Source organism: Oncorhynchus tshawytscha, linkage group LG13, assembly GCF_018296145.1.
Source record: "Oncorhynchus tshawytscha isolate Ot180627B linkage group LG13, Otsh_v2.0, whole genome shotgun sequence".
NCBI classification, from domain to species: Eukaryota; Metazoa; Chordata; class Actinopteri; order Salmoniformes; family Salmonidae; genus Oncorhynchus; species Oncorhynchus tshawytscha.
Window position 1 is genome coordinate 46409855 of NC_056441.1, and position 24409 is coordinate 46434263.

Sequence of the window (24409 nt, forward strand, 5' to 3'; positions counted from 1 at the left end):
CAGGAGTAAATGTCAGTTGATTTTTCATAGCCGAGCATTCAGAGGTCGAGAAAGCTGGTGCGGCGGAGAGAGAGAGAGTCAAAAACAGCAGGTCCTTGATAGGTAGCACATCTTGTAAACAGGTCAGGGCTCCCTAGTCGCAAGCAGAACAGTTGAAACTGGAGCAGCAGCACAACCAGGTGGACTGGGAACAGCCAGGAGTCATCGGGCCAGGTAGTCCCGAGGCATGATCCTAGGGCTCAGGTCCTCTGGGAAGGGAGGGAGAGAGGGATAATTAGAAGGAGCATACTTAAATTCACACAGGACACCAGATAAGTCAGGAGAATTTCACCAGATATAAGAGACTGACCCTAGCCCCCCGACACATAGACTATTGCAGCATAGATACTGGAGACTGAGACAGGGGTGGGTTGGGGGACACTGTGGCCCCGTCTGATGATATCCCCGGACAGGGCCAAACAGGCAGGTTATAACCCCACCCACTTGGCCAAAGCACAGCCCCCACACCACTAGAGGGATATCAACAGACCACCAACTTACTACCATGAGTAGGCTGAGTATAGCCCACGAAGAACTACTCCACCGCACAAGCCTGAGGGGGCGCAAACCCAGACAGGAAGTTCAAAGTCTGTGACTCAACTCTCTTAGGGACGGCATGGAAGGTCACGAGTAAGCCAGTGACTCAGCCCCCATAATAGGGTCAGAGGCAGAGAATCCCAGTGGAGAGAGGTGAGCCGGGGAGGCAGAGACAGCAAGGACAGTTCGTCCCTCCAGTGCCTTTCCGTTCACCTTCCCCCCCCTGGGCCAGACTACACTCAATCATAGGACCTACTGAAGAGATGAGTCTTCGGTAAAGACTTAAAGGTTGAGACCGAGTCCGCATCTCTCACATGGACAGACAGATCATTCCATAAAAATGGAGCTCTATGGGAGAAAGCCCTGCATCCAGCTGTTTGCTTAGAAATTCTAGGGACAATAAGGAGGAGGCCTGCGACTTGTGATCATAGTGGACTTGTAAGTATGTACGGCAGGACCAAATCGGAAGGATAGGTGGGAGCAAGACCATATAACTCTTTGTAGGTTAGCAGTAAAACCTTGAAATTAGCCCTAGCCTAACTGTTGTGCCTATAGGTTCCCATGCGGGAACTACACCCCCCGTTCAGCTGAAACGGTGGCGCAGGGAATGCAAAAATATTCTTAGAAATATTTAACCTCCACACATTAACACATTAAGTCCAATACCTCAAATGAAAGATAAACACCTTGTTCATCTACCCAGCGTGTCAGATTTTTAAAATGTTTTACGGCGAAAACATAGCACATATTTATGTTATACCACCACCAAACCACAGACAATAGGCAGCCATTTTGTAGAACAAAAGATACAATCACAAAAGCAGGATTAAAAGAAAAATAATTTACTAACCTTTTGAAAATCTTCATCAGATGACAGTCATATGACATGTTACACAGTACATTTATGTTTTGTTCGATAATATGCATTTTATATCCATAAATCTCGGTTTACATTGACACCATGTTCAGAAAATTCTCCAAAATGTCCGGAGAAATTATAGAAAGCTACGCCAGATAACAGAAATATTCATCATAAACTTTGACTAAAGATACATGTTCTACATATAATTAGAAAGATACACTGGTTCTTAATGCAACCGCTGTGTCACATTTTTTTTTACGTTACGTTAGCCTACATGCAATAATCTGAGACGGCGCTCAGACGTAACAATATTTCTCCGCTATGTTGGAGTCAACAGAAATACAAAATTATAACATAAATATTCCCTTACCTTTGATGGTCTTTGATCAGAATGTAGTGGAAGGAGTCCTACTTCAACAATAAATCATTTTGTTTCATAATGTTCAATTCTAGTGTCCATGTAGTAGCATCTGCTAACACTTTCAGCTCAAATGCCCAAAAAATGACATCTGGTCCAGAATAATTGTGCATCAAAACTTCCAAATTACATATTACAGGTCGACGAAACTGGTCAAACTAAGTGCAGAATCAATCTTTGGGATGTTATAATCATACAGATCGAATATCATTCCAACCGGGACATCCATGTTCATCGGAGGCTGATTGGAACAAAGGAAGCACTCTTTCCCCAAGCGCGCCTTCACGCACATGAAAATCTTTGCGACACTTAAAACTTTTCATCCCATTAGGTCAAAGTTCACAGCATATGCTCCATTCCACTTTCTACTGAATGAGGACATCTAGTGGAAGACATAGGAAGTGTTTCCAGATCCATAACTTGTTGGGAAGGGAGGGGGCGATGACGTCAATGTTGCCCCAACTTTCAGGATTCCAAAACTAGTTTGGAAGATTGCCTGCCCTGTGAGTTCTGTTATACTCACAGACATAATTCAAACGGTTTTAGAAGCTTCAGAGTGTTTTCTATCCAATAATAATAATAATATGCATATATTAGCAATTTAGGACAGATTTTGATGCAGTTCACTATGGGCACGCAATTCATCCAAAGGGGAAATACTGCCCCCTATCCTGAGAGTCTACTAGCTAACACTGGAGTAATATGATAACATTTGTGGGTTCTAGTCAGGATTCTAGCAGCTGGGTTTAGCACTACTAGGGTCGGAGGCAGAGAGTAGAGCATTGCAGTAGTCGAATCTAGAAGTGACAAAAGCATGGATTAGACTTTCTGCATAATTTTTGGACAAAAAGTTTCAGATTTTTGCAATTTACAAAGATGGAGAAAAGCTGACCTTGAAATATTCTTGATATGTTCGTCAAGAGAGATCAGGGTCCAGAGTAACAGGTAGAGTATAACATTTCTCAAGATCTCAATCGAGGATAACATGTCTCATTAGTAAAGAAAATAACATGTCTCAGAGGGTAACATGACTCATCAGTGGAGTTTGATGGTATAACATTATTATGTATGCGGAGATATGAAAGGAGAAAGTACTATTCCAGAATATGCTATTACTAGAGAACACTAGTGTTAAGGAAGTATAATGGGTTACTAAAGATAATGTAACATACAGTTGAAGTCGGAAGTTTACATACACTTAGGTTGGAGTCATTAAAACTCGTTTCTCAACCACTCCACAAATTACATGTGAAAAATAAATCTCCTTAAAAAACTTCTTGACGCTACCCATCCCGGTACCGGGATAATTGTCATCAGCAACCGCTGAATAGCATAGCGCCACAGTCAAATAAAATTACTAAAAATTATTCATATTCACGAAATCACAAGTGCAATATTGCAAAACACAGCTTAGCCTTTTGTTAATCCACCTGTCGTCTCAGATTTTGAAATTATGCTTTACAGCGAAAGCAAACCAAGCGTTTGTGTAAGTTTATCGATAGCGCAGCATAACATTATGTACACTAAGCATTAAGTAGCTAGGTCACGAAAATCAGAAAAGCAATCAAAAAAATCGTTTACGTTTGATGATCTTCGGATGATTTCACTCACAAGACTCCCAGATACACAACAAACGTTCCTTTTGTTCCACAAAGATGATTTTTATACCCCAAATACCGACGTTTATTTGTTGCGTTATGTTCAGAAATCCACAGGAAAGAGCGGTCACGACAATGCAGACAATGTATTCCAAATGTATTCCAAATAATATCCATAATGTCCACAGAAACATGTCAAACGTTTTTTATAATCAGTCCTCAAGTTGTTTTTAAAATATATATTTGATAATATATCAACCGGGTGTGTAGTTTTTTCAATAACAGCGGGAGAAACAATGGCCCGCTTTACTCAGTTGCGCAAAACTCACTCTGAGAGCCCCCACCTATCCACTTACGCAATGTGATCCTTCACGCTCATTTTTCAAAATAAAAGCATGAAACTATGTCTAAAGACTGTTGACACCTTAGGGAAGCCATAGAAAAAGGAATCTGGTTGATATCCCTTTAAATGGAGGATAGGCTTGCATAGGAACAGAGGTTTCAAAATAAGAGGCACTTCCTGATTGGATTTTCCTCAGGCTTTCGCCTGCAATTTCAGTTCTGTTATACTCACAGACAATATTCTTACAGTTTTGGAAACTTTAGAGTGTTTTCTAATTCAAATAAATGATCATAAATAATATGGATTTTAAACATTTCGGTACATATAAGTGTATTATATCGGCTGAAAGCTTAAATTCTTTCCACTGGCACAGGTTTCATACATTTACATACAAATACTAAATATTCACTTACATTTTGAAAATCATCCTCTGATTTGTCATCCAAAGGGTCCCAGCTATAACATGTAGTGTTGTTTTGTTAGATAAAATCCTTCTTTATATCCCAAATAGTCTGTTTAGTTGGCGCCATCGATTTGAGCAATCCACTCGTTCAAACTTTCTTTCAACAAGTCAAAATACCTTTCGATTTACTCCTCAGATACCCTAAAATGTAATCAAACTATAATATTTATTTTGGAAAGAAGTATGTTCAATATGAAATTGATTTCAGCAGGTGTGTAATGTCTTCATGGCGCGCGCAAACAAAGACTGTGTCCTTCTACAAAAACTGTTATTTCTTATTCGTTTTTGAAGTTACAAGCATGAACATAGACTGCTGGCACCCTGTGGAAGCCATAGGAATTGCATTGAGGGAGCTAATTTTCAACATGACCTTTCTCTTGCATTATTAAGAGGATGGTCTCTACAAAAATAAAATAAATTCTGGATGGTTTTTCTTTGGATTTTTTCCAACCATATCTATTGTGTTATATTCTCCTACATTAGTTTAACATTTATTCGAAATTCCAAGGGTTTTCTTTCCAAAGGTACCAATTATATGCATATCCTGGCATCAGGACCTGAGCGACAGGCAGTTTACTTTGAGCACGTCATTCAGGCAGTAAACTTTTTTAAAAAGGGCCTAGTCCTAATTAAATTAACAAACTATAGTTTTGGCAAGTCGGTTAGGACATCTACTTTGTGAATGACACAATTAATTGTACCAACGATTGTTTACAGACAGATTATTTCACTTATAATTCACTGTATCACAATTTGAGTGGGTCAGAAGTTTACATACACTAAGTTGACTGTGCCTTTAAACAGCTTGGAAAATTCCAGAAAATAATGTCATGGCATTGGAAGCTTCTAATAGGCTAATTGGCATAATTTGAGTCAATTGGAGGTCTACCTATGGATGTATTTCAAGGTCTACCTTCAAACTCAGTGCCTCTTGGCTTGACATAATGGGAAAATCTAAAGAAATCAGCTTAGACCTCAGAAAATTAATTGTAGATCACAAGTCTGGTTCATCCTTGGGAACAATTTCCAAACGCCTGAAGGTACGTTCATCTGTACAAACAATAGTATGCAAGTATAAACACCATGGGACCATGCAGTCGTCATATACCGCTCAGGAAGGAGACGCGTTCTGTCTACTAGAGATGAACGTACTTTGGTGATCAATCCCAGAACAACAGCAAAAGACCTTGTGAAGATGCTGGAGGAAACAAGTACAAAAGTACCTAAATCCACAGTAAAACGAGTCCTTTATCGACATAGCCTGAAAGGCCGCTCAGCAAGGAAGAAGCCACTGCTCCAAAACCACCACAAAAAAGCCAAACTACGGTTTGCAACTGCACATGGGGACAAAGATCGTACTTTTTGGAGAAATGTCCTCTGGTCTGATGAAACAAAAATATACATTAAATTATGTGGATATATTGAAGCATTATCTCAAGACATCAGTCAGGAAGTTAAAGCTGGTTGCAAATGGGTCTTTCAAATAGACAATGACCCCAAGCATACTTCCAAAGTTGTGGCAGAATGGCTTAAGGACAACAAAGTCAAGGTATTGGAGTGGCCATCACAAAGCACTGACCTCAATCCTATAGAACATTTGTCGGCAGAAATGAAAAAGCATGTGCGAGCAAGGAGGCCTACAAACCTGACTCAGTAACATCAGCTCTGTCAGGAGGAATGGGACAACATTTACCCAACTTTTGTGGGAAGCTTGTTGAAGGCTACAAGAAACGTTTGACCCAAGTTAAACAATTTAAAGGCAAGGCTACCAAATACTAATTGAGTGCATGTAAACTTCTGACCCACTAGGAATGTGATGAAAAAAATAGAAGCTGAAATAAATAATTCCAGATTCCAGAATTAAATGTCAGGAATTGTGAAAAACTGAGTTTAAATGCAGTTGGCTAAGGTGTGTGTAAACTTCCGACTTCAACTGTATGAAGCGTATCATGGGTTATTAGAGTTTTCATTAAGTAATAATAGAAATAATAACATACAACTTTCACAGTCACAGAGAAATGAGTAGCATAATGGGTTACTAGATTTGATAAAGTAACAATGTATGAATGTATAATGATTAATCGAGTTTAACTTGCTAGGTAGAGACTTAGTATGGACAGAGCACGCCATCTATAGGGGACTGATAGACAGTGCCAGCCCAGTTATAGTGAAAGTTGATCCCAGAAAGAGATTCTTATCTCGAGAGCTGAAAAAGGAAGCTCCCTCCAAAGTGTATCTCTTCCCTTCTGAATTGGCAGATGTATTTCATAAAGTCAGGGCATTAGATGTTCATCTTAAAATAATAGACATTTAATAAGTGTGAAGCATAAAGTGAATATCCAACAGAAATTTGAAATAAATATAGAGTGACATAGTAGGGTAGACAAAATTATAAACAATGCCGTCTAATATGGAGAAAGTTATCATGTTTGGTTTGTTTTGTTTTGATGTTAAACCTTGCAATAGGGGGAAAAGCAGAACATTGTTTGAGAGTGATCCAAGTATATTAGCAGTAGATATTAAGAATGTCTTCCTATTGGGAAGAAGAGAATCCTAGTTGAGGGAAACAGATATGGATACTCGTGAAAGTAACACAGTGAATGGTAATATTAGTGGTTTTCAGATAGCACTCAATATAAGGTCACATTACGAACAGAGGGATTGAGCATTGGGGCTGATATCTGGTGTTTGGGTTAGAGAAACGTTTCCTGTGGAACAATAGATAGCAGCAAGTGCTAACTGAACTCAAACAGACTAAGGGACACAGTGGGGAATTGTGGGACAGAGGTATGAAGAATTGAATAAGATACGTTTTTGACAAGTTCCAATTATTATTACTTAATTCTATAGTTTGGGTAGAACAAATGTAATGTCATCTAAAACAATTTGTTTCCAATACGTGGAACTGTGTCCAGGACCTAGTAGAGTTGTTAAACAACAGGTTTCATATTATGACTAGTTTAGGTCTCAGGGACTGTCCGTACAGAACATATGTCAATGCAACAGGTAAAAATGATAAGATTTACAAGAAAGGGGCTCTGGGATGGTTATCTTTAGAAGGTGCCTATTCTGCTTAATGGGACACCATATCATCTGATGTTTCTGAAGTATAATTCTGTGTAGGCACGGCTTAAGACTTCCTGCCCAAGATGCAGTGAACTCAATTAAGATTAAGAATTTTATGGACTGATGATGTGCAAACTAAGTACATATTTATTTTCTTTCTTCCAGGACTGATGGAATGTCTGCTACCAAGTTTTTAAAAATCATGTTTATAATGTCAAATGCTTTCCGAGGTAGGTGCCTTGGGAGTTAGTATGAAGCTACCCAGATTGAGTTGTTAAGGGAACTCCCAAATTAAGTAAGGCCTAACCATTTTGTTTGTTTTTACCTGCTATGAATATTTGTTAGTGGTGTTTATACTGGTTTAATGTGTGGGGTCTTGTTATTTTGGTTTTAATTGGTTTTTCACAGGTTAGAAGTGATGCACCTTAAAGGGCACACAAATTAAAGTATCTATTGTCAGAAATTTGGTGGCACACATATACATTCTCTTGTTAAGAAATGTAAGGAAAAATCCAATGTAAACCTGATACACAAAATGTTTGAAATATTTTTAAGTAATGTCTGAAATACAGGGAAAGAAACACTCACTTAATGGGGTTGAATGACCTCTGACCTCTGTTATGACTTTCTGGTGAGGCTTGATTACTCTCACTAAAAAGACTAGAGACTTAAATGGGCTATGTAAACACTAAGAAGTTTATAATTTATCAATAGTCCTACGTGTGATTGGGATCACGAGAAGGAGAGAGAGAGATCGCTGCCCCTGAATGAGGGAACACTTGTCTGTAGTCTATTTTACTATTGCTTGAATAACCTTATAGGATACAATTAAGTTAAGATGGAGTCATCAAGGGTTGTAATTCTCATTTATTTGTTATTTTGATTTAACAGGCAGTGTAGTTTTTTTGGACACATGAATCCCGAAAAGCGGTACAAGGTGTGATACCAACACGGCTCTTGTGGACGCTAGCTGCCCGACGCTGTGAAACAGAAATCCAGCATGGAATTTCCTGCTGAAGAGAGTCTCATCCAGGAATGTAAAGTACTGGAAGAAGATTTGAGGGTTCTCTAAAATAACGCTTGAGGGAAAAAGAGGATTTGGACAATGAAGTAATCCTGAGATTCCTCTCCAACTCTCTGATAGTTTGCATGCATAAAGACTGACATAATCATCGTTCCTGTGTGAGACCAGGGGGGTGTTGCAGATTTGGGCCAAAAGCATGTATCTGCCCCTTTGGGACTATTCCATTGGTGCAATGCCGGTTAAACCCCAATCAAGTGCACCAAGTAAGAAAAAAAAAACTATTCAACCCAGATCTGTGGTCAATAATGGACCTGTGATGTACAGTATGCACAACGTGGTACCTACACACAGGGGAGCAGGACTGCTGAGGGTGGTAGCACAGTGTTGGGCAGTGGGAGAGTGTTCTGGCTCAGTACACAGCTCTGGGACTGCCGTCAGACGAGGCCCTTGGCCATTCTCCCAGATATACAGAGCTACCTGCAACAACATGGGAAGATACTGTTACTGTTTTTTTCAGCTGCTCATGCAAACACATTTTTTCTTGAGGCAAGCCGAAATCGGTAGTTGAAGTCTATGCCCCTTCGTCGGAAATTTGTCAACATTAGGGATTCTTCTATTAAATGTTTGTTGTCTTTGTCTTTTTTAATGCCCCAGTGAAACAGGAAGCCATGAATGGCCGCAATACAGTTATTTAAATTGAGATTAAAGAGGTCCTAAACAACCCAAATCATGTTTTTCATGAAATTTGATGATATTTGGATGAAACCAGATCAAAGTAGGATGACCAAAGTAGGAACATTTTTATTTTCTTCTACATTGATAAAGTTTCCAAAAATACCGATTTCCGATTGTTACTTGAAATCGGCCCTAATCGGCCATTCCTATTAATCGGTCGACATCAAAATAGCTAAGTAGCTAGTGATTTTTTGTGTGTCCACAAGTTTGCACCTACACTGGGAATTAGTGGGGACCTGTGTTGGGAACCCTGTGAGCTGAGATGGAAGGCATGCATGGTGAGACTTTGGAATCGACTGTTGGATATGCCAATTGCCAGAATAGAATACATGCTTCAGCACTTGACGTTCTGTGAGCTTGATGGCCTACCACTTTGCGGCTGAGACATTGTTGTTCATAGACATAACAGCACTTGCAGTTGACCAGGGCAGCTCTAGCAGGGCAGAAATTTGAAAAACTGACTTGTTGGAAAGGTGGCATCCTCTGATGGTGGAGGTTGAAAGTCACTGAGCTCTTCAGTACGGGCCATTCTACTGACAATGTTTGTCTATAGAGATTGCATGGCTATGTGCTCAATTTTGTACACCTGTCATCAATGGGTGTGGCTGTAATAGCCAAATGCACCAATATGAAGTGGTGTCCATAGTGTGTGTTATGTACACCCTACTTAAAAGCAGGAGGTTTTTTTAAACCTTTATTTAACTAGGCAAGTCAGTTAAGAACAAATTCTTATTTTCAATGACGGCCTAGGAACAGTGGGTTAACTGCCTTGCTCAGGGGCAGAACGACAGATGTTTACCTTGTCAGCTCGGGGATTCTATTTTGCAACCATCCGGTTGCTAGTCCAACGCTCTAACCACTAGGCTACCTGCCACCCCCTATGTGCACAGGTAAGATCAGGGATATTGCCCGTGTATTGAAACAGAACGGTATTGCGGTGAAATGGAAGAGGAGAGAGTTTGTAACTACAGTGACCTCGAAGAGGTAGAGAATGAAATTCACTCAATACTCGATTAAAACAATAAGGCCGAGGGGGTGTGGTATGTGGCCAATATACCACAGCTAAGGGCTGTTCTTAAGCACGACGCAAAGCGGAGTGCTGGATACAGCCCTTAGCCGTTGTATATTGGTCATATACCACAAACCCCCAAGGTGCCTTATTGCTATTATTAACTGGTTACAAAGATAATTAGAGTAGTAAAAATACATGTTTTGTCATACCAGCGCTATACGGTCTGATATACAGTGCATTCGGAAAGTATTCAGACCCCTTTACCTTTTCCACATTTTGTTACGTTACAGCCTTATTATAAAATGGAGAGAATGTACATTTTTCCTCATCAATCTACACTCTCAGACCATGAGAAACAAGATTCTTGGGGCTGATGAAACCAAGATTGAACTCTTTGGCCTGAATGTCGAGCGTCACGTCTGGAGAAAACCTGGCACAATCCCTATGGTGAAGCATAGTGGTGGCAGAATCCTTGATGAAAACCTATGGATCACGCTGTTTCAAGTTTGTCAGCATTCAGTGGTCATGGGCCAATTTGGAACAAAACTGTTTGGCACTTAGTGGAAACCGAGCATCCGTGCAGAGCTTTTTAAAGTACCAGTCCATGCAAGCACTGATACAGGATACCACTGGCCAGCTACCTAGGACCTGGGATGGAGGTTTTGATGCAGTCAAGGAGGGAACATGAATGTGGTCAGATTGGTCCAGGTTTTATTACACTAACCGCAACACTTACGAGCCCAATAACACTGGAGTAGGAAAGGACTGTCTGGAGATGAAAGCTGCAAGTGAGAAGCGCTGGTTCGACGTGCCCAGTGAGTTTGTGTTTGCCTCTCTGTGTTCCAGAAAAATGTAGGCTATGAAATTACACAGCTACTTCACCTCCACCTCCAGGGGACAACATACTACACTTCAATATCAAACCAAGATTTGCCAATCACTGCAGCTCACCAGAATGACAAATAAAACCTGTAATCACAAAAAAAGAAGCTAGCCACCAAGCTAATGATTAGCTAGCATGCCATGTCTAACATTTCAAAACACTGTGACAGCAGTATTTACAACAAACGGCAAACATTTGGCTACCAAAATGAAGTTCAATGCAGACATTTATACCAAGTCATTATCTGCTGTTAGTTAGCTACTGTTTTGGTAGGCTAATCTTTCAAGTTAGCTAACGTTAGAAAAGCTTGTGATGAAACTGTGATGTTGATAATTCTGCTTTTGAAATTAAAGATAAATTACATACTCTGATGTATTATTACATTTTTTTATGCAGTTAGTTCACTAATGATTAACAAGTTGTCATGGCACATCAGTTAGCCACTGGTAAATGTGCGATTTGTATTTTCCACCATAATTTGCAAATAAATTCATTAAAAATCCTACAATGTGATTTTCTGGATTTTTTTCTCATTTTGTCTGTCATAGTTGAAGTGTACCTATGATGAAAATTACAGGCCTCTCATCTTTTTAAGTAGGAGAACTTGCACAATTGATGGCTGACTAAATACTTTTTTGCCCCACTGTATATATAACAAAAAATATTACATTATATTTCATAACACTTTACCCAATACATTTAGTATGTTCCCTCGGGCCACTACTCCACTACCACATATTTACAATACAACATCCATATGTACATGTGTGTCGAGTGCGTGTCTTACCATGTGTGTCTGTGCCTGTGTGTGTGCCACTTCACAGTCCCCACTGTTAAAGAACACCCTCTGTGTTCTGTTACAGGTAACTCTTTATCCACAATATAGCAGGGGGTGTACTGCCATAACACATACAGTTGTAGTCTGAAGTTTACATACACTTAGGTTGGAGTCATAAAAACTTATTTTTCAACCATTCCACAAATTTCTTGTTAACAAACTATAGTTTTGGCAAGTCAGTTAGGATATCTAATTTGCATGACACAAGTCATTATTCCAACAATTGTTTACAGACAGAGTATTTCACTTATAATTCACTCTATGACGAATCCAGTGGATCAGAAGTTTACATACAAGTTGACTGTGCCTTTAATTAAACAGCTTGGAAAATTCCAGAAAATTATGTCATGACTTTAGAAGCTTCTGATAGGCTAATTGACATCATTTCAGTCAATTGGAGGTGTACCTGTGGATGTATTTCAAGGCCTACCTTCAAACTCAGTGCCTCTTGGCTTGACATCATGGGAAAATCTAAAGAAATCAGTCAAGACCTCAGAAATTTTTTGTAGACCTCCACAAGTCTGGTTCATCCTTGGGAGCAATTTTCAAACGCCTGAAGGTACCACGTTCATCTGTACAAACAATGGTACGCAAGTATAAACACCATGGGACCACGCAGCCGTCATACCGCTTAGGAAGGAGACGCGTTCTGTCTCCTAGAGATGAACGTACTTTGGTGCGAAAAGTGCAAATCAATCCCGGAACAACTGCAAAGGACCTTGTGAAGATGCTGGAGGAAACGGGTACAAAAGTATCTATATCCACAGTAAAGCGAGTCCTATATCGACATAACCTGAAAGGCCTCTCAGCAAGGAAGAAGCCACTGCTCCAAAACCGCCATAAAAAAGCCAGACACGGTTTGCAACTGCACATAGGGACAAAGATCGTACTTTTGGAGAAATGTCCTCTAGTCTGATGAAACAAAAATAGAACTGTTTGGCCATAATGACCATCGATATGTTTGGAGAAAAAGGGGGAGGCTTGCTAGCTGAAGAACACCATCCCAACTGTGAAGCACGGGGGTGGCAGCATCATGTTGTGGGGGTGCTTTGCTGCAGGAGGGACTGGTGCACTTCACAAAATAGATAGCATCATGAGGAAAGGAAAATTATTATTGAAGCAACATCTCAAGACATCAGTCAGGAAGTTAAAGCTTGTTGCAAATGGGTCTTCCAAATGGACAATGACCCCAAGCATACTTCCAAAGTTGTGGCAAAATGGCTTAAGGACAACTAAGTCAAGGTATTGGAGTGGCCATCACAAAGCCCTGACCTCAATCCTATAGAGAATTTATGGGCAGAACTGAGAAAGCGTGTGCGAGCAAGGAGGCCTAGAAACCTGACTCAGTTATACCAGCTCTGTCAGGAGGAATGGGCCAAAATTCACCAAACTTATTGTGGGAAGCTTGTGGAAAAACGTTTGACCCAAGTTAAACAATTTAAAGGCAATGCTACCAAATACTAACTGAGTGTATGTAAACTTCTGACCCACTGGGAATGTGATGAAATAAATAAAAGCTCAAATAAATCATTCACTCAACTATTATACTGACATTTCACATTCTTAAAATAAAGTGGTGATCCTAACTGACCTAAGACGGGGAATTTTTACTTGGAATAAATGTCAGTAATTGTGAAAAACTGAGTTTAAATGTATTTGGCTAAGGTCTATGTAAACTTCCGACTTCAACTGTACATTTTTCCATCAGCAGACTATGATCAATAATGTCAAATACCTCATTGACGTCTAACCTATTAACTGACATGAACTATAAGCTTGATAAATAATGAATTCATGGATTGTTGATGGCTTAGTAAACATACATACCATGAATAATTGCTTAGTAGATATATGAATTAATTATTTATTCAGGTTAACTAATGCATTAACTAATGTTAATATATCCTTATTGTAAAGTGTTATCTTTCCCTGTCTTTCATATCTGAGGCTAAATCCATGAGTCAGAGAAATGTGACAGGCAATATGAGTCCAGACAGTTGGGAGAAAAACCCAGCTGAGACAGAGACACAGTGAGTGCAATTCTATTTCTCCGCTGAATGAAGGACTGAAGATGCTCTGAGATGGGGCTAAAAAAACAGAATGGAAAGGCAAAGTCACAGGGACAGAGTGTCCTCAGACAACAATGTGACAGCCACCGGGGGCTTTATGAGGAGGAAGCTGCTTCTATTGGGCTATTGTCAGATGTAATGAGTTTTTGACACCTGGTTATATTAAATTATACTTCACTTGATTAGCATCTGCTTGGCTCTCCAGTCAACAGCAGCAGGAAAAGGCAGGGGACAGCAGAGAAGGATAATACAAATTGAAGATAAACTAGGTTTCAATCCAATTTGCAACAGATTTTCATGACAATATTCTAGAATCCGCAAAAAGAAAATATGCACATTTTCCCACCAGTGGTGTGCTTCCATCAAATGGACTTGTTGCGGGCAAAAATCAGTGTGTGATGACGTAGTGCACTGAAAATATACAATACTTTTAACGCTTAAGTTTTCATGTCCCGAAAAAAAAATCTAAAGTTATATGAGTTTCCATCACATTTTCATCTCTAACTCTAGTTTTGTCACAAACTGTTGTGTTAAATAGCAAATGTGCCCACTCTGGTCTTGGCACGTGTGCTCTAACCAACAGCTTGCAGATACAATGCCGGTAGGCTTTGATGAGATTATTATGGATAAGAGCAAGGGTATTTTATTTGTCAAACGGCAGTCAAGCAATAATCATCATGTCACCAGAATAAGATCCTCAATATGTTTGGGAAAGGAGCATCAAGATCACTGTGCACTCACACCATACTCTGAACGTCATCATAATTTATTTAATCTGTAGCAAAATAAACTGCATTCTTTCTCGAGTCATAGTGGGACTCCAATTCGTTTCCCCCAATATGATGGTTATATCAATATTTGCGCATTAAGACATTTCCACTGCCATTTCTCGCATAATTAATTTTACAGACACAAAAAGATCCCACCATGTCGAACAAAAAATTATCTGTTTGCATTTCTAAAATTGTACCCAGACTTCCTGTTTCCATCATTTTTTTAAATATGGGTTTTATATGTGCATAAAAACTGTTGAGGGATTCGTGGTTAGTGACACAAATTATGAAGCGATAAAAACATCTGCTTTACTCCATGCCGTCAAACTGTAGCCGATATTCCAATATTTTACATTTGATTGAATTACTCTTTATACAGATTTCCATTAGAACCATCAGAACTCACAGTGATAAAGCGGTCAGATATAAATCTTACCTCATGCTTCAGATCGATAGTGAAGTCAGACTTGAGTGGTTCATCTCTCACTTTGCTTGCGAGCCTGCAAGATCAAATCCCTGTCTATTAGAATTTGCAGTTATAAATATTCTTATTTCCCTAGACCACTAAGAATTCAACAATGATTATTGATAGACTGAAATAAACAGTATAAAAAAAGTTATTGTCCAGTAGAGCACATTATTGCTGAGATGTGGTCACTATTCAGGTTTCTAAAGACCAAAAGGGAAAATAGATCTATGGGTGTATCCATCAGATCAGAACAGATCAGAACTGATAGTTCTAACTAGGTTTTAAAGCTATAAAGTGTTGTTTTTTTCAACTTATACTGACCAAAAATATCAACGCAACATGCAACAATTTCAAAGATTTTACTGAGTTACAGTTCATATAAGGAAATCAGTTGAAATAAAAATCATTAGGCCCTAATCGATGGATTTCACATGACTGGGTAGGGGTGCAGCCATGGGTGGGTCTGGGTGGACTTTATCCCAAAGGTAAAGAAGCCAGATGTTACACGTGGTCTGTGGTTGTGAGGCCTGTTGGACGCACTGCCAAATTCTCTAAAACAACGTTGGAATGAACATCCAATTATCAGGCAACAGCTCTGGTGGACATTGCTGCAGTCAGCATGCCAATTGCTCGCTCCCTCACCTCAAAACTTGACATCTGTGGCACTGTGTTGTGTGACAAACTGCACATTTTAGTGGCCTTTTATTGTCCCCACAAGGTGCACCTGTGTAATGACCATGCTGTTTAATCAGCTTCTTGATATGCCACATCTGTCAGTTGGATGAATTATCTTGGCAAAGAAGAAATACTCGCTAAGAAGGATATAAACAAATTTGTGCACAACATTTTAGAGAAATACGCTTTTTTGTGCGTATGGAACATTTCTGGGATTTTTTTATTTCAGCTCATGAAACATGGGACCACCACTTTAAATTTTTGTTCAGTACACATTGTTTATAAACAGTGGACTGAAACAGCTTATATTTTGGGTTCTGATCAGATAAAACAGTTGAACTAATCTCACGAGGCATTCATAAGTTATATTTTCCAAGAAGAAATACAGTAGTTATTTCATTAATTTAGAAGTAAAAAAAAAAAAATGGATGTACAAATCACAGATTGCACCTTTAAAGGTAGATGGAGACAACAAGAGTTAAACAAGGTAGATATAGATTAGGACCTGACCTGTCAAGCAGGGGGATGCTAAGGGCCCAGGCAGCAGAGAAGTCTGGGTATTTAAAGATGGAGGGGTTCTCTGCAAAGGCGTAGTGGTGGATGATGGTCGACTCCTCATCATGAAGAGGTTTACCCAGGAACCACTCCTGAGGGATGGATGTGACATCATCAGCATCATGGTGACATTGCTGCTAATGCGCCACACATCTGGGCTGTATTCATTGAGGTGATAAACATTAGAAACATTGCAGAAAGACATTTTATAAAAAGAGCAAACATGATTCCCAATTAGACATGACAAGCAAATTTACTCATGTCTTTGTTAACAAACTACTGCTTGCATGCATACACTTATTTTATTTGGATAAATGGAAGCATATCTCTGAGGGGAGTCTACCAGTTATTAAAGTAGTAGCTGTTTTTAAAGTACCCAAAACTATTCTGGGACTTTATTTGACCATAGTAAAGATGGTCCCTGCGTTAATACTGAATCGAATTGAGTCTAAATTGAAGTCACACATACAGAGTGATTTATTAAAATGAGTCATAAGACAGCCTACATCGTTTCCGACAGCCTACATCCCTGATATAGCGCTGTGCACAGAGCTCAGGGCTGTGTGTGGATGATGAGATAATAATGAATTCTATTTCCCACTTGGAATTGGAATCCCTTACAGGTTCCAGGCTGTCCCGGCTAGCAGATGGAAGGTTCACTTAATTATTATGCATTGTTTTTCAGAGTAAGAATAGCTTGAACCTCTGTTCTCTGTTTTTTGGTGAAGGTCTGGTGTACCACCGGGAGGTGTAATTAGTTTGATGTTGTTCATTGGACGGTATCGGGATGTACTAATCAGGATGGCCGTTGGATGATATTGGGCTTTGAGTTCTCTATCCCGTGCTTTGGTTTAAAGCCTGTTTCAACTGTACAGGCTTATCAAAAACCTCATCTTTCATCCATAAAAATAAGCAACAAAAACATAATTTTTGAACTCCCAAGACAACAAGAAATATATGTTTGACCGTAGGAAAGCCAAGTAAATTGGAAACATTGATAAAACCTATACAAATTATTGATGGTAACAAAATCCAGAAAGTTTAAGCATTCACTTTTCTACAGTCAATAGGATGACAGGTGAAGCAAATGAAGCAACACCTCTTTCAACTGTCATTATCTGGTTTTATCCACAGAATCCACTTTTCTAAAACAAAATTAATATTAACTCAATAACACTATGGAGGACAAAACCTTCTATTGGCATCCTGTGCTCGTGGTTTAAAACAACTAGGTAATCAACCTGCAACACCTGGATCCTGAACCTCAGTGAGTGGCCCTGGAGACAAGCTAGAAGTAAAATGGTATATTTAAAAATAAAAAAAATCTCTCTATATATATATATATATATATATATATTTTTTTTTTTTTTAAATACTTATTTATTTAACCAGGCAAGTCAGTTAAGAACAAATTCTTATTTACAATGACGGCCTCGGAACAGTGGGTTAACTGCCTTGTTCATGGGCAGAGCGACGGCAATCCGATCTAGCAACCTTTCGGTTACTGGCCCTATGCTCTAACCACTAAGCTACCTGCCGCCCCAAATGATGACACCTTAATAAACCCTGCATGCATCTGTGCTGCCGGTCAAGATAAAATGTTAACTGTTACATGTTAATTGTTAAATGTTAATTATTATTATTGTTGGAGTGAGAGATTAAAATAGGCCTCCGGAGGACGGGAGGCTAAAACAGCTCATACTGTGTTTGACAGACAGCCTGCTTTACAGGCTGGTTGGACTGCAGGCCTAGACAGGCCAAGATAGGCAACGGCACAAGGTTCGGGGATGATGTCGGCTTCTATCTAACATTTCGTAAAATTCCTCTTCATGACAGACAACTCTCCCAACAAATAATGAGTTTGGGTAGGCAGAGCTTAAAATGCAGGCAGGAATTGCGTTTAGCTGGAGCAGAGATGGGCAACTCTGGTCCTGGGATGCCAGAGTGGTGTCACACTTTTTCTCCATCCTTAGCAAACACAGCTTATTCAATTAATTGCATTCTAAACTGAAGTTGATTATTGGAGTCAAGTGTGTTAGCTGGGTTCCCCGAGGACTGGAGTTGCCCATCCCTGAGCTAGAGCAACAAGTGGATCCGGCAGCGACGTTATCGGTAACACGATTCCTATTTCCAACCACTCTATCCCAACTGATGCTGGAACTTCTACAGATGTGTTAAGCTCCAGCATTGGTATATTGCCGGAAGCAACCTATCTGCCTAGAAACTAGGTTTATATGGGCCCAGATACAGGATCCAACCCAATGCTTAAGGTTGGAATGAAAAATGATGTCCAATACTCACTTTAATTTTACCATAACCAGGGTAGTATTTCAGAGCCGGTATTCTGCTGAAGAGGACCATACCCGGAATAGTTTTTTTCCTTTTCGAAGTTACCAAGAGAGTCCATCATTAATCCCAGACCCTAGTCACTGCTGTTTCCTAGGGTGTGGGTTTCCAAGACTAGGTCCAACCCACTGACTATTACAGCTGCTGAGACAGAAGGCTGGTGCTCAGTGGGGAAATTCCCCTGTCGTTGGCTAAGGAGAAGTGAAGTACTGTGAATACGGTAAGTAAAGACTGGTACAGAGCGGTCCCTCCGTATAAAAATATTATTATTACAATCCTAAGTCTGTGGGTCACTTACTTTTCTCCTGTCAAACTTCCTGAGGGCCTGGAGCAGTTTGGTCACCTTGACGTTAGTCTCCTCTTCCAGAAACACCAACCAGGATGAGTTCTTCCCAAACAACAAGGATAAACTGAGGAAGCAGAAATACTGTCAGGGTCACCAGACCTTTGCACAGCTTATTGAACCAGTGGATACATTCATGACATGACCTCTCGTTTTGACCTCATTGTAGGAAAAAGGCTAGCCTGGTTCCAGATTGGTATTACGCTCTTGCCTTCTCCATCATTGTTGTCATTGTTTGGCATGAGAATTCAATAAGTAGTTGGCAAGAGAGCAGAAACAGACTGACACCCAGGCTAGCAAAAGGCAGAACAGGGCATACGTTCACGGGCGGCTATAGGTAACTATCATAGTATGGTAGCTAATCCTGTTATACAATAGGAGAAATACCTTCTAAAATTCAAATGGATTAAGTATTGTGTGTATTGGTCATGCTGTACTAAATCAATAATACTTTCATATAACCTCCAATATTGCTACATGATTATTTGCCAGAGATGATATGTTTTTGCCTGACCCTAGCAGGTGGAGACATGCTGTATAGTAGGGATGTGCATATTTTCCTTACAAGGCGATTTGATACGTATCTAGATACGAGCTCCTATAGGATACAAGAACTGCACGTTTTCGTTTGAAACAATTTCAAAGACGTCACCCCACCGCCACCATGGGGCACTCTGTTCTCAACGTTGACATTTTAGAGTGGCCCTGCTGCTGATGGAGCTCATGAGCTGGTTCTGTCTGGTGTGTTTGAGTGAGTGTGTTTGTGTGTGAGTGAGTGCATGATTGCATGCATGTGTGAATGACGTATATGTCTATGGTGGGGGGCAATGTTAGATTTGGTGAAGGGATGGTGAAGCTCGCCCAACATGTCTTGAAAGCTGCATGTGCATGCATGCTTGAGTTGTCTCCGGCAGTAGCTTAACCTATTTATATTCCAGTAAATCACAATTTTCAAAAATGCATTTGAATAAAATGACCTAGCAAATTACATTGGTTGTCACTCAACAAATAAAGCTGAATATTGTGAAGGCCATTTTGCAAACATTTAAATGCTGAATGTGACTTGTCGATCAGAAATAGGCCTACCTCTCGTTGGTCTGCGCACGAGGCTGCACACAGTGCACATTTTAAATAGACTACTGATATTGTTGTTCGGCATGCAAAATGACTCAATAACCATCAACATAATTACATTCTTAGTTCAACACTGAAGGAGAGGAGGCAGTTGTCACAAAATATGAGCGGTATTTTCAGGAAGGTAGGAAGTCATTTGAGGCCCAAAAAATGTTTAACCACCGATTCGTAAACTTTATCGGTGAATCGTTACATCCATACTGTACTGTATGGATGGGAATTACAAGATGGAAGTCTTTGTGAATGTGGGTAATGGCTGCTCTTTTGAGAGCTGACAGGTCCAAGCACTTACTAAGGCAGCACAGGAAGGATGCTCCAGTCTCCCTCATTGTCTGTCAGACTGTGGAGGAGCAGGATCGGAGGGGGTGTCTGAAAAGAGAAAGAGTGTTTAAGTCAAGCCCAACAGTGGGACCTCTGGAAATCTTTACTTTACAGCAGTAACCTAAAGAAGTATTGACTTCAGAGCAGAGTAACTAAGGAAGTGTTTACAGTAGTAACCCAAGGAAGTATTTTCTTTACAGCAGATTAACTAAAATAGTATTTACTTTAAAACATTAACCTAAGAGGTAGTCTTTCGTTTGCAGCAGTAATCTTGAGCAGAGTAACTAAGAAAGGAACTCTTCAATTTAGAGCAGAGTAACCAAAGAGTCTTTAGTTTACAGCAGGAGGAAAGACAACCTAAGGAACCTATGGAAGGACAGTCCTCAAAGAATCTTTATTAGGAGAAATTGTGTTTGTTTAGTTGGACACAGCAGAGGCACAGAAACAAAGCCTAAGTACTAGAGCTGGGACGATAAACCAAACATTTGACACTGACCACAGCGTTCACTTATCGCAGGCATTTTGCTGATGTTGTTCATTACAACAAGTAGCCTATACTAGAGAAAGTGAAGCTTGAAATGAAATGTTTGCTAATATGGGCGATTGTTAAATGGACAATTGACAGCTACAACCATCAAACTACTACTAGTAGTTTAAAGGGTCATCCTTTTATCGCAATTTCAGGCAATTTATCACAATATGGATTTTTGTTCATATCGCCCAGCTCTACTAAGTACCTATAGAATCGTTATTTTAAAACAAACAAACTGTGTGTAGCCTAAAGGTACTCAGGTGTGCAAAAGATTGCCACAAAGTATTGAAGTATTTGACTGCCCTAGCCACTTTCGTGAAAACACGAAACTTGGGTTTCAATCAAACCTTCTCTGATTCCGAGTTGAAGGGCATGTGATGTATTCAGTAGTGGCCTGCGGTAGTCTCGCACAGAGAGGAAAACAAGGGTTCATGACTGCATCCACTCCACTCAGCAGACTGGAAACCAAGGGGGACCATGCTGCTCACAGACACACAGACACACAACCTCTCTCCAGATTGATTTAAATACTCAGGCTACTCAACAGCAATGCCCCACAAATACCTAGCATCACACCATCATAGTACTGGACTGTAAATTCCTAATCCTAGTCTGTGTCCAGTATGTTAACCACATTAGTCAGCCGGGGGTTTGCCAGAAGCTCAGTCAAGCCCCATATACACACTAACAACATAATGGCATATTCACCAGTCTAAACTTGACTTTCACCTCAGGTAGTAAGAAACAAATCAGTTCAAACACCCGGCAGGCTGCAGGGACAAAAACCCATCGCTTTACACCACTTCAGAGAGACACAGCCATCACAGACACACATTATGCTAAGCTTTACACATGGAGTAGACTGGGTGGGGTGTGTGAGGAAAGGGTGGGGGGGCTTGGTCCCTGCAACAGCCAGAGCCTCCACACTCGTACGTACATGCATGCTCGCACGCACGCACCCACACACACGCACGCACAAACTCTGCGAGCTCCTGCAAGTGACTGTCTTACACACAGCCACTTTTTATAGAAATATGCAGCTGAATCAGTCTGAGTATACCAAACATTCAGAACACCTTCCGAATACTGAGTTGTGTACCCCCCTCCCCTCAGAACAGCCAGCCTCAATTGGTCGGGGGGTTACGGACTCCACAAGGTGTCGAAAGCATTCCACAGGGATGCTGGCCCATGTTGACGCCAATGATTCCCACAGTTGTGTCAGGTTGGCTGGATGTCCTTTGGGTGGTGGACCATTCTTTATACACACAGGAGTGTGAAGGTGAACGGAAAGGCTCTGGAGCAACGAACCACCCTTGCTGTCTCTGCCTGGCCGGTTCCCCTCTTTCCACTGGGATTCTCTGCCTCTAACCCTATTACAGGGGCTGAGTCACTGGCTTACTAGGGCTCTTTCATACCGTCCCTAGGAGGGGTGCGTCACTTGAGTGGGTTGAGTCACTGATGTGATCTTCCTGTATGGGTTGGCGCCCCCCCTTGGGTTGTGCTGTGGCGGAGATCTTTGTGGGCTATACTCGGCCTTGTCTCAGGATGGTAAGTTGGTGGTTGAAGATATCCCTCAAGTGGTGTGGGGGCTGTGCTTTGGCAAAGTGGGTGGGGTTATATCCTTCCTGTTTGGCCCTGTCCGGGGGTGTCCTCGGATGGGGCCACAGTGTCTCCTGACCCCTCCTGTCTCAGCCTCCAGTATTTATGCTGCAGTAGTTTATGTGTCGGGGGCTAGGGTCAGTTTGTTATATCTGGAGTACTTCTCCTGTCCTATTCGGTGTCCTGTGTGAATTTAAGTATGCTCTCTCTAATTCTCTCTTTCTTTCTCTCGGAGGACCTGAGCCCTAGGACCATGCCTCCTTGCTGTCCCCAGTCCACCTGGCCATGCTGCTGCTCCAATTTCAACTGTTCTGCCTGTGATTATTATTATTTGACCATGCTGGTCATTTATGAACATTTGAACATCTTGGCCATGTTCTGTTATAATCTCCACCCGGCACAGCCAGAAGAGGACTGGCCACCCCACATAGCCTGGTTCCTCTCTAGGTTTCTTCCTAGGTTTTGGCCTTTGTAGGGAGTTTTTCCTAGCCACCGTGCTTCTACACCTGCATTGCTTGCTGTTTGGGGTTTTAGGCTGGGTTTCTGTACAGCACTTTGAGATATCAGCTGATGTACGAAGGGCTATATAAATACATTTGATTTGATTTGATTTGAAACTGTTGAGCATGAAAAATCAGCAGCGCTGCAGTTCTTGACACAAACTGGTGTGCCTTGCACTTACCACCATACTCCATTCAAAGGCACTTTGAGATTTTGTGTTGCCAATTCACCCTCTGAATGGCACAAATACTATACACAATCCATGTGTTTTTTGTATCAAGGCTTAAAAATCATTCTTTAACCTGTCTCCTTCCCTTCATCTACACTGATTGAAGTGTATTTAACAAGAGACATCAATAAGGGATCCTAGCTTTCACCTGGATTCACCTGGTCAGTCTATGTCATGGAAAGAGCAGGTGTTCTTAATGTTTTGTATACTAAGTGTATAACCCCTATAGGGAGGCCTGCCAGATCTATTGGAGTGATTGGTTCGAAACGATCATGAAGAACACGTGATTGGTTCGAAACATTAAGAACACCTCTGCTCTTTCCATGACAGACTGACCAGGTGAAAGCTACTTTATTTCATTGCACTACTGGACAATACACAATGCTACCAGTACCTCGTTTTCTCTACCTCTCAGATGGGGATACAAACTGAGACAATGATCGTTTCCGTCACATAAAAAGCAATGCTGACACCATGTGGCAAAAAGCATGGGCTGCACTGGTGCCTCTTTCATTGATTATGTTTGTTGTGAAAAGACATATCCTTTATTTCATTGGTTGTCTATGGTATTCTGTACAGAACTTATCAACTCCACTCCTTAATTAGGTTTTATAACACGGTGTTAAAGGAACAATCTGCAGTTCAAAAAACAACAAAGCAGGCACCCCGCCACTGTTTTGGTAAGGGATGGGGCTGGAGAAATGTAACCACTCTCAATGGCTTTATTTAAAAGTCTAGCTTTCTCGCTCACAAGCCTGCACTGGTATTCGATCTTGCATCCTCTGTCTCACAAACACACTTGACCACAATTTTGAAACACTTTGGCTGGAAGCTTCACCAAAAAGCAATTCAATGGTAGAATACCAATGGTGGTATTTCAACTTGACACGGTTACACTAAACTGATGGTTTTCCACACAAATTATTCCAAAAGGATAACGGCTATATGGTCCACAGGGAGCAAAGAGGAAAGTAGGTAAATAACAGCTATTTGTGGCCATGAACCATATTGCTTAGAGAAGATGGTTGAAGTTAAGGGATGCTGC

General features: G+C 40.6%; 1 protein-coding gene across 2 annotated transcripts in view; it reads right to left on the reverse strand.

Annotated features, from left to right (window-relative positions):
• LOC112265010 (beta-1,3-glucosyltransferase) overlaps positions 1-24409 on the reverse strand; it is a 141311-nt gene that overhangs the window by 30685 nt on the left and 86217 nt on the right. The window contains exons 5-9 of one of the 2 annotated variants that reach the window (XM_024441995.2): positions 20475-20551; positions 19004-19115; positions 16315-16451; positions 15097-15160; positions 8696-8827 (exon numbers count right to left, since the gene is read on the reverse strand). In XM_024441995.2, coding sequence (XP_024297763.2) covers positions 8696-8827; positions 15097-15160; positions 16315-16451; positions 19004-19115; positions 20475-20551 — 522 coding nt within the window. The remainder of the gene's footprint in view (positions 1-8695; positions 8828-15096; positions 15161-16314; positions 16452-19003; positions 19116-20474; positions 20552-24409) is intronic. The other variant, XM_042295785.1, reaches the window with a different exon arrangement.